Genomic DNA, 12,107 nt, shown 5'->3' with positions numbered 1-12,107 from the left:
TAAATTTCGATGATTGCTTCAACAAATATTATGAAAAATAAAGTTAGCATTTTCTGAACTGTTATAGTAACAAAGGGGGTTTGGCTAAATGATCCGAGATGTACAACTAATACAGCTTTGTTACACAAAAATAATTAAGTTTCATTCTAGGGCAAAACTACAAAAAAAATTTTGTTGGTCAACAGTGACCAACACAATGTGGTTTTAACTAAAAAGAAAGTGTAACAGTTCACAAAACTGTTTTTCTGTGATGGATAACTATGACATTAAGTAACATTTTATTTTAAATATTTAATACAAGTAGACATTACACGTATGCTTAATGTAAACAAATGTTAGTACAAATACCTTGATAACAAAATGATTCATAAAATATGATACATTGTAAAAACTCATAATGGGTGTAAAAATAATTTTTATTTTTCATTCTTTCTTTAAAAACACAGATGAGTACTGGAACATTCCAAAACTTTCTTTAGGACATGTCAGATGTATTCTATGGGTTCTGTTATTCCATGACCTGACCTCATTAAAGTTGTACATCTGAAGATATTTATCGAGAAAGAGAGAGGGGGGTATTCTTGACCATAAAAATAGTTGGTGCCACTGGGCTATGTCTCCTATACATCTTTATTGAGCTTTATAAATAGATGTTGCAAGGACAAAAGGTACCTAAAATAAATCTCTTTCTCTACTATGAAAGATTCGGTGTACTCTCCATTTCACAAACAACCTTTCAGTTTCTTTCATGTTACAAGCATCAAATGTTATACACACCTGAGAATGTACACAAAACTGTTGCGCACCCAATATAACAAGAAATATTTTCGGTTAAAGACATATCCCGTGATAATCCAGTTGGTTCTCACGAGTCTTGTGAAAGTAGTTCGGCACCTACTCATTGTGTCTTGTACAAGCTGCTTTATCTTATCAACCCACACTTCAACCTGTATAATCTTTAACATGATCAGAAACAAACATTTTCAATGGGCAATGTTCAATAATCACACTGGTAAACATTTTAATGCTTACACATACAATTTATACAGTCTTTCAAAAAAGTTAATTCCTGGAAAATGATACTACACTTTCAGATTACACAGACTTTATCAAAACAATATACTTCTGGATCAACAAGTGGCATTTATACTGTACAAAACAGTTACAGCAATTATATATTATCCCTAAGATATCAGCCAAGATATACTTTTATTTAACATATTTGACTCTTTAAGTAACCTGAATTAAAAATAACTCATTAATTTAAAAGTATTTAAATATGTTTTTCTGAATATGAACGGAAATCGTAATCTCCATTTTTTCCCAAGTATAGTTAAGATGGATGATTAAACTTTGTTTTCATATACTGAAAAGTTCTTACAGTTTATTAAATGAAATGCCAAAGAATAAAAAAACAAACGATATTTAAATTACTGTTCTAAATACAATACTTTTATATATTCCTGATAAATAATTTTACATATAAACCTTTTTACATTTACTCAACTATGGCTCAAAAGACAACTTACAAATTGTCCCGAGTATAAATATTACTATTTCTAAATGGATTTTAACAGCAATAATTCTGTTTAATGCAACAATTATTTACATTTCACTTTCAGTAAAACATATAACAGATTTATATAAACATTGTGTAAAATTGAAAATTAGTCCCAAGTGCTATAAAGCTCACTTGACATTTCCTGAAAAGTACAAAGAATGAACGAAGCAACTCCAAAGTTCTTATTCCTATATTTGTTGTAAATCAATATTAATAAATGTTAACTTATCTTTCAATACAGTAGAAAAATACAAAACATTTCTATTTTGGTGATTGTAAAAAAAAATCAATATATGTACAAAATGGCTAGATATACAAGTAATTTGAGTAGTAATCTTAGTGTTGAGTCATTATTAATTTACTTTATTTTTATAAGAAATTATATTAATAGATTATCTAACACTTAAAGATTTTTCCACAGAACTGAACCATCATTACATGCCATGTAATAAATAACTCTTCACATCACTACATTTAATGGAAATGAATATTTTGTATTCTATGAACAACACAGAACTAAGCAAACCCTTGTACTGCTTGCAATGTTGATGATCCATCACTAGTATCACTACCATGTAATTGTTTCATATTAAAACATTGTAGCTTATCTATTACAGCAAACCAGTTTATTAAGTCATTCTACAATATACGTATATCTCTCTCTCTCTCTCTTTCTCCTGATTTAAGACATAGTACTTTTGACCTTTTGTGAAATATTAATAAATTAAGGTGTGCGAGGTCATTTACTGTAAAATTAAACCAGTACATTTTTTAGGTGATGTAGCTACTATTTTCTTATGATCCTTCAAACTTAAATGATTTTAACAGTTTCATAACACAAAAACAGCTGCTGGACCAATGAAGATAACAAGTTTTCTAATCAATCAAATTTAGTAATGTAACAATATTAATGATTTTGCACTTACTACATAGTTAACTTAAAAAACACATTTTAATTTTCAATATGTTCCTGTTTTGAAACAGACAAAAACCTCACCATTACTCTAGATAACATTGATAAATGTATTAAATATAATGTTTTGATTTTTTCTAAGTTTATTATGATTGTATATTCAACTGCATCAGGTTGATTTTTAGTTTTACTCTAATTATATATATCTTTCTTCTGATTGGAAGATATTATTAATTGTAAAACTATCACTCAAAATGTCTCAATACTATATTTTAAAGATATATAATGTATATAAATTATGTTTATTGATGTATACATCTATTCAAAATTTTCAGTCTTTCACTAGGTTTTAAATCTAAAGGAATTATTTAAAGATGATTTTAATATTTAACTTTACAATATTACTAAACTTCAGTAAACATAGTAATCCTCTCAATGTTCAGAAATCGAAAAACTACAGGTGAAAGGTATGTGATTGTGAAACCAATTGCACTATATGTGAGGTATTTGAAAAAAACTTGTACAGTATGTTTCGTCTTCAGATTTTGAGCATCAACTTTTAGTATATTACAGATCACAGCATACAACATGCTCTTAAAAATAGCTCTTGTTGCCACTATGCAAGAGATTCCAATGGAAGCTCGGAGTAAAGCTAATCCAACCACATGGTAGTCAGGCCATAGAATCTGATAAGGTGGAGGGAGGCCAGGACCACAGATGATTCCCAGCTTGTAGTTTAACCAAGCTCCTACTATCAAGCCAGCTCCAGAACCTAGAATAATGGCTGTATCACTCCGGGCTGGAGTCCAACGGTCCGATGATGGATAAAAAACAACGAGCAACATGGTAAACAAAATGGCCACCAAGGGAGAGAAGCGGTGTGTCAAGAAAAAACTGTCCATGGTATCAATGATGGGAAGCAAGACAACCATTAACAGGGTCACTAAGAACAATCCTCCTAGTATGTCCTGGAGTATTAAAACATCTTTGTTAAGAAATCTCCAAGAACGTTCTGAAATTCTAAATACCAGTTAGGAAGACAGCTATAAACACAGATCTAAAGTAACTCAACATCAAAACACACTCTTATGTTCAAGCACGTAATACTAGGCATTAGAAAACGAAACATGGGTAGAATAGGTTTTTGTTTTGTGTAGTGAAATTTAATTATCACCAAAGTCACTGGCTTAAACATTATATACTATTTAGAATGTGCAAAACTTGTGTACTTGAGAATGATCGCACCAGTGACCAGACTGTTGTACTTGCTCTAAAAAGTAATCTTCCTTACTGGTACAAAGAAACCTTGATTACCAAAGGAGTTTTGGAAGGTAGACCTTTTTTCAGGATAGAACCATTTCCTCACCCTAAATAAAGGAAGGTGTCTACCTTCTGAAAACACTCAGTAATGTTTCCTGTCAGTTTGGTAGTCTGAAGTTGTTGTTTGTTCTAAAGCAAAGACGTTATTAGTATTAATCAGACTTACTTTTGTTCATGAAGTCGGAGATCCACATGTTTGCCAGTCTCACCAATGCATAAGTCACCAAATGGGCAGAAAGCTTGATACACAAGATTATTAAAAAATGTTAATTTAAAAAGAGGGGAATAAGGATCTTCAAATAATTACAGAAACAAGATAGGTAGCTTAAAATGAAAATGTAATTGCGAAAAAAAAGTAAACAAACAAGCTTATGGTTTGAGACATAGTGTTGACATTATTTTCTCAAGCTACAAATCCCTATTTTGACTCCATGTTTAAAAGCTGTAATATTTAGGAGAGTCAAAATAGGCACTTGTAGCTTGAAAAAATGATTTCAACACTGTGTCTCAAACCATAAGCTTGTTTGTTTAATTTTTTTTTTTTTGGTGATTACATTTTCACTTTAAGCTACCTATCTTGTTTCTGTATTTTTTTTTGAAAATCCTTATCCCCCTTTTAAATTAATAATTTTTAATAATCTTGTTTCTTTAGTTTTTGTTATGTCCATCATGGACATAAATCTGTATAATAACTATACTGTCCTATTTGAAACAGTTTAGTTTAATGAAATACGTAATTGATGTATGATGCTCTTTCATGAAACAATGACAACCTTTGGATTGGCTTCATGCAGATTGGATGGCTATTGCTCCTGATATCATTGATAGTGGTACTACATGTATGATCACCATGATGCATTGTGATCAACATACCACATGTTATGTATATGTTTGTAAAATATATATATATATAGCTACTATATTTACATACCCTGTAGCTATATGAAAACACTATATTGGAGGGACTACTAAACTATGCTGGAATGGTGCATGAACTAGATTTTGTAACTGCAAGAGTTTTATACATGCACGCACACGTAATGCATGTTAGCTAGTATTTATATCTCTAACTATAGACATATATGTACACATGCAGGCTTTATAATTTTTTAAGTTGTAAAGCCATATATACATATTCAATGCAGATATAAGACAAGTGTCATAATATAATAGTATATGTATACAAATAAGCATTTTAATATTTCTTGTTTTATTTCCTCCTCTCTGCTGGCCATGGTAAGGCCAGTCACGGTTTTGCTGCAGCTGGACAGATTTCCTCTTAGAGTGACATTCTGCACACTCTAGAAGATTGAAAACATGTTAATTAACAATTATGAATTGTTTATATTAATATACCCCCCCATTTCTGATGGAGTTTGGGCCGTGACCCCAAACTCCTGTGGGCCATCGCTGATGCATACTTTATCTGGAACTAAATATTTTCTAAATAAAATATATAGCTACAAAATTTCTGCCTCACTTTTGCCTAGAATCACCATCATTTTTGCATCTCCTGCTTTCACAATTCTTGCCACTCCTTATAGACAACTTCAAGGATGGCTACTCTATCTGCAGTATCTATAAAATTCTCAGTCATGCAGTGTTGGCTATAATTCAACACTTACCATAAGCCATCACCGTGATTGCAGATCTGATGCTCGAAAATGAGCTTGGTGCTATCCTTTAAACTATGGACTAAAGATTTCCATTGTGGGTGACAGCCTAGACATTTGTATAAATTTTTAGACGTTTGTGTAACATGGCCAAAATCGACCATGCAGTAGTAAAAAAACTGTTGTCCTGTCAACAGCATTGTATCCGATAGGGCAGGGACCTTATATATAAACAATTGATATGCAACATCAATACAATTGCAACAATAAGTTAATAATCGCTATGGTACATGTGTCACGCTTGCCATATAAACATTAAATATCCACAATCTGCATGCAGCTATATGCACATAGTAGACTGAGGCTCAATATAAATCGCAGACTATATCAAAATGATAGGGTGTCAATGGTTATACAGCCACTGTTATTTGCTAGGTAGTCAAATAAACCTAAAAATTATCTTGCACAATGATGCATTTAGTAATATTATCCAGGTTTTATTCCAATACTCACAACCATTTTTGCTGTGGGATGGTGGAACAATATTAAATAATAATAAAGAAGAACAAAAGGGTGATCCCTATAATGAACCAATACCATGGTTAATGATATGTTTGATTAGAACTTTTAATTTTGTGTAATTGCTTTTGGCAGGGCTCGATTTTAACGGTCGTCCGAGAGGACTAAAACTTCCTCGAACAACCAACTTAAACCCCTATGTCGTCTGACAGATGACTAGCATCCTAAAACACACCCTTACACAAAGCAGCATCACAGTCTATTGTACACTTATCCAGACCCACACTACACACGTAATGTTGACTCCAATATTTGACAAAAATCATCAGTAAATCCCTTAACTATGAACTTCACAATTTGAACTCCCACAAAAATATATTTTGTATATTTTTTTTATTTAAAAGAGATTGCACTTTGTACAAGAGAAATGTTGATACAATCCACCATAAGGGGCTGTAAACATTAGTAAAAGTTTGCTTTTGTGATTGGCTATTAATGCTGTTTTAGTCACAAAACATTCTATCATGGACAAGCTGCACCTCTGTGCTGCTTTATGCATGTAAATTTTATATGGAGTTCAACTGAGCATGAACTGCTATATGTGGTAACACAATACATTGTATTGCGTGATGTTTGTATGCAAACATAAGGGAGTGAGGGAATTTGCAACAAAAACGAACACAGATAACACAAATATTTAGCGAGATTAATTTCTATTATAGATGCTTATGACAATAAAACTAACATGGTTGTCTCAACGTCTTCCCGATAAACCTTTGGAAGGAACTAAAATGATCAAATTTACAAAATCAAACTCAGAATTTTCATCGCTAATCATCACAGTTGATACTCTGACCCCCTTTTGATTATGCACGTATAGGCCTAAGGCTAATGTTAGACAGATAAGACCACTTGAGTCTAGGAAATACGGAAGGCATAGCTACCATAAGAAAAGCAGGAAAATCCATGAATTAAACAGAACATAATAATGATAACTGCAAACAAAATTTTATGAAAGTTTCAATCAGTAAGAAACTGAATAACAAAAAATAAAATAAGGCCAGCTTTGCCTCTCCAGGCCAATACAAATTACGAGTATGAAGAACAATAGATATGAGTGGTGTGCGTGCATGCGTACATGTGCAGCGCTCAGGCACTGTGTACGTAATACAGTATAGCAATACATGTGAGAGTTCCGATACAAGCCTAGTCTTACTACAGGCTGTACCTTACTGTACTTGGCAGACAGGCAAGTTCGTTAGAATGAAGATGTTGAACGTCATTGGTAAGATCACTATTCTGTTTAAAAGTTTTACAGGTCATTGGCTGTTTGTTTCCTTAAGATAATATGTAACATTAACATGGTTTGGGCTTATTTTTTCCACTGTAATGAAATTTCCCAGGAAATAAAGCATCAAAAAGTAGTTGAATATGGATGCAAAATTGCCAACTGAACATTAATTGTACGTTTTGGAAATAAACAAGATACAAAAACATCAAAATTCTTGTAACTGAGTCTTTATACATCAATATTGTTGTAACTGAATCTTTTTTGATGGTCTATGTTTGCCGTTTTGTGGACAACATCCGATACAACCTGGAAATTTCCTTAAAATTGAACCCTGTTTTAGTAACCCTACTTTTAGATAAGAAAGAAAAGCCAAAAAATTAATCAAGTTTACTAAGAAATGTATCTCTACAAGTGCAAGACCCATGAACTTCAAAGGATTCTGAATTTCACAAGTCAGATGTTTCCTTAAAACCTGTAGTTGGGATCAAGTCATGGAATCTCCAAGTTTGTATCAGAAATTATCTCCTCATTTAGATACCACTTAAGAACAACAGTACAGAACTCTAACAGTTTCTTAAACAAAATCTAATTCATAACCACCCCTTTGGATTCCATCTAAATTAGGTTTGTTATTAAGGGTAAGCTCTTCAACATATGTCCAAAAACCTACCTGTTACTTACAAAGATTGAAAACTGACTAATGCCTTACAGCATGAACTAAAAGTATCAACAGACTAGCTTGACACTTCTGATGCTTTACACTGCAATGACTTTTATTTTCACATAAATGATTCCTTTTGTGAATGACAGTCTGGCCATGGGTTGTCTTCACTCTCTCGAATTCAGCAATATCTAAGAAATTTTGGGCATGTTTTATCTGTAGCATAACAAAAACCATACATCTGGATTATGTTGAAAATACTTCTTGTTTGACAACATAGCAGAGAAACTGTTCAAGTTCACCAGGGGTAAAAAGAAAACAACTGTTTTATTAGTTCCTGTTGAAACCCACATTATTACTTTATCCAACACTGATCCAATCATCTCAGGCCACTTATACAAAATAGATGTTCAAGTGGATACCCAGTGCTACTGCTAGATTTTTAGTATTTGATATTACTCACAAGAGAAGAAGACCCTATAATTATGCATAACACGATAGTAGACAAATCTTATTGCAGGATTACAAAGAAGACCATTGGTCTTATCTGCTTGTAAGGAAGTTAAATTCTGATAAACTAGCATTTGCATCTGCTTGGTTAAGGAAGTCAGAATAGATATGATAAGATGCCTGTATAAATGAGCCACCATACTCAGTGACTAAGAACACACCTCATAAAAAGTCAGCACTTCATAAAGGTTTTCTACACCAACTGCATTCCTGCAAGACAAATTAACAAAGAGACTATACAAAAGATTACCAACCTATAAACTTAAGATATTCTCCATATTTAATTTTCATTCAACTCCTACAGATTCTGCTAGAATCTCCAGATTCAAATGTATTTTTCAGCAGGCAAGCACTACAAAACCAATTGATAAATGAAAAAAACAAAACAAATATGATTATAACAAGTTTGTTGCTCTTGCAGCAACTTATAGATTGGTGAAACTGACAAACAATTGAATTAGAAATCTATCAAATAACCAACTAGTGATGACTAAACTACAATAGCTAGAAAAACTACAAGAATGACAAAGCAGAAAACTTGAAAATGAAGATGATAAAAGAGCACTAGATATAAGAAACAATATAGCAGAACACAATGTAGATCTACGATTAGCAATAAATAACATTTGGACCCCACTTATTAACAGAATAGTCTTAAAGAGCTCTGTCAGAACTTGTCAATTCACATCTGCTCAGATTAAAATATCCATACAAATCACAGTCAAAAGGCAAACACAAGTACAAAATATGAATTCTTCAAGGCAGACTATTTAAAGTAAGCAATAAAATCAAATATTTCTTGACAGCACAAAGAAACTGTGATATAATAGACAAAATATACAATTTTAGACCAAGTAAAAAAAATTACATGTTTAGCATCCCCTCCCACTTCCTTTTCTTGCAACTACCTTCCCCACTTTTTTCGCAATTTTTTTTGGAATTATCATTTTTCAACCGTACAAAGAAACAAAGACTTCTGAATTAAAAATGAGATGAACACAGTTGATTCATTTTGCCATTTTTCTATACTTGTCATAAATTCTGTGCCATTTTGATGAACTAATAAAACAAGGAAAACTCCTGTTTGACATGGACCCTTTGAAAACAAGCAACAATCATAAAGAAAAAGGTGCAAACATTCTCTAAAAAGAGGTAATTAAAAAAAAAAAGACCCCCCTTCCTTTTTTTGAAAACTCCAGAGACTAAACATATTCATGTTTGTTTATTTTTACTTGGCCTTACTCAGTTTTATTATTCCAATTTTTAAAACTTTTATGCTGATTTACATTATTTCTATTTGTAAAACCTAGCCAACTAAGACTGTGCTAACAAAATATTTTGTACTTAATGTGCAGCTATATAATAATATATTTTGTAACTAAAACTTCGTATTTACTGAACAATATTACTGAATCTCTGAAATGTATAACTGGTATATATATTTCTTGAATCAAAAATAGTTACACCAGTAAGTCTAATGTGCTATACACAGTGTATTTCCAAAGGTCTAATTTCTTGATCATGTTTTAACTCTTTAAAAATGATAGCAATATGAAGTATCAAAACTTGTACATTCATACACATATCTACAATAATAAGTGCTATAATACAAATAAGATTTTGTAAGTTAAAAAAATGTTTGGAAATGGTTTATAGAAATTTCTTTACATCACAAAAAATTATAAGTCCTATACAATTATAAAAATCAAAATACTTACCAATATGGTATGCATCCCCATGTATAAACGGCTACAGCAGACTAACGCACACCATAAAATTGCTATAAGTAATCCAATAACGATAGGATACTGAAATTAAAATATAAATATAGTAAAAGTTTCTATACAAAAGTCTTTTATTAGATGTCCAAACCTGTAGCAACTTAATATACATAACACACAATTCCAGTTTTGTTATTACTCTAACTTCAAGTTTTGTTTACAAAAGCGTATATACAAAGAACACTTTTTAAAGAAACCTCTAATAAAAAAAAATGTACAAAAAAAAGTTCTGGCCTGAAATTTGAGAAATATCCATTGAGTCTTTATTTATCCATGGTTATCACAGTGTCAGAATACAATGAAAAATCAATACATCAAAATATTTTGACCAGTCAAGGCAGTTATTTATTACATTGATTAAAAGAAATATTTACTTATATATATATATATATATATATATATATATATATGCATTAATACTACCATTGTTAGCAGTGGACTATCATTATTTATAGCTTTACCCAATGTGTTTATTAATATTTCTTGTATCTTTTTAAATAAAGATTATATTTTAAATATTTCAACAAAAACTTAACTGAAATTACTTTACAAATTATACCTTCTAAATAAACTTATATTTACTACTTTACCTTCACGGTACCAAAAAAAAAGAAAAGTTTTACCAATAATAGAATCATACCTCATATCTATGCATGGTGAATATCAAGAGAGAAAATGGAACAGCAGCACCAACCATAGCATGAGTTGATGGCATACCATACTCTTCGGAATAACCTGGCTCCAGTTGAACTACTGGTGGTGCAGATGGTCTTGGCCAACGAATAATATCTTTTAGTGCCTGACCAACATACATAATTAAAACCCACACCATAATCACTCTTCGTCCAACAGCACCATCTATATTCCAGAACCAAAATGGAAAAAAGCTTGAATAGAATAATTCATACCCTAGACTAGCTCCAAAGGTAAAAAAATAATACCAAAACTTGTTTCTGATTTCATATTCTGCTTGACATTCACTGTCTGAATCAATGTCTGATACAGAAAGTTGAACACCTTCTACATCAGATGGAGTACTACTTCGGATGCTGTCACAGCTGCATTCTCTCCGATGTCGATACCTTGGTTCTTTTTCCCACAAACAATCCCCATTTGACACAACTGAACCATTTTGTGTTAGATTTTCCTTAAAGTTTTTCTGGCAATCTACATTAAAGTTCTTAAGTATCTCAGGATCAGTGAGCTTACACTGTAAGCAGTTTCTGATATCTGAATGCTTGCTTTCAGCTTCACGTTCTGTCCGATAAACTCCAAAATAGTTTTGAAACTTCACAACAGTATAAGGACTTTTCAGTTTCTTAATTATAGTTTCCATCCTAGTAGTAGTACTAGTACTCAGTAGCAGTAAGATTCCTACTAAAGAGTTACTTAGTTAGACAGGTCCAATACTGGCAAGTTTTAAATTTAATTATGTGAAATCGCTCTGTAGAATGTATTCTAAGACACTTACTTTTAAATGAGAGCTGAAACTTAAATTATAATTTTATATTCTAAAAGTAGAAATAAAATTTTGAAAAAGTTTGAACTTTATACTTTTGGATTGTAACATTCGATAACCTAACTACCTATTCACGATTAAAGTATTTAATCTTGTGACTAACACACTTCCTCCGTTAACGCCCGCTGCATTTGAGCGCCATCTAAAGGCTTAGAAGTTTTGAACCGGCGTTCTAATTATCATTTTATTTATATATGTGAGTGTTCTACTTATCACCATTTTATCTATATATGTGTACCTGTGGTATTTTAGAGGCATACAATTTACGACTGTATAGCTGGCTCTTTGAAATAACAGTTTGAGAGTTAAATATATTTTTGTTTTTGTCTTATTTGTTGTTATACTAAGCAGTTCTAACTTTGATGATACCTTTTGTTTGTTTATTTGTTTTGAATTTCGCGCAAAGCTACACGAGGGCT

At 31.7% G+C, this 12,107-nt stretch overlaps 1 protein-coding gene across 1 annotated transcript; it reads right to left on the bottom strand.

Moving 5' to 3' along the window:
* Window positions 1–395: 395 nt before the first annotated feature.
* On the bottom strand, window positions 396–11,803 carry LOC106465598 (sphingosine-1-phosphate phosphatase 1-like). The gene is made up of 3 exons (XM_013925831.2): window positions 10,810–11,803; window positions 10,107–10,196; window positions 396–3,442 (listed from the first exon to the last, which is right to left on the bottom strand). Exons 1-3 carry the CDS (start codon window positions 11,503–11,505, stop codon window positions 2,879–2,881), a joined length of 1,350 nt encoding a protein of 449 aa, XP_013781285.1. The 5' UTR covers window positions 11,506–11,803; the 3' UTR covers window positions 396–2,878.
* Between the last annotated feature and the right edge of the window lie 304 nt (window positions 11,804–12,107).

This window comes from Limulus polyphemus, unplaced genomic scaffold (assembly GCF_000517525.1).
Source record: "Limulus polyphemus unplaced genomic scaffold, Limulus_polyphemus-2.1.2 Scaffold1995, whole genome shotgun sequence".
Lineage (NCBI taxonomy): Eukaryota > Metazoa > Arthropoda > Merostomata > Xiphosura > Limulidae > Limulus > Limulus polyphemus.
The sequence above is the reverse complement of the archived record's forward strand: the minus strand, read 5'-3'. Positions and strand labels throughout refer to the sequence as shown.

Excerpts from the sequence above, each read along its gene's own strand:
- LOC106465598 (XM_013925831.2), bottom strand. The coding sequence starts at position 11,505 with ATGGAAACTATAATTAAGAAACTGAAAAGTCCTTATACTGTTGTGAAG. Across the intron at positions 10,197-10,809 it reads TCACCATGCATAGATATGAG|TATCCTATCGTTATTGGATT; the intron begins GTATGATTCTAT and ends TTTTAATTTCAG. Across the intron at positions 3,443-10,106 it reads TGGGGATGCATACCATATTG|GACATACTAGGAGGATTGTT; the intron begins GTAAGTATTTTG and ends TTAATACTCCAG.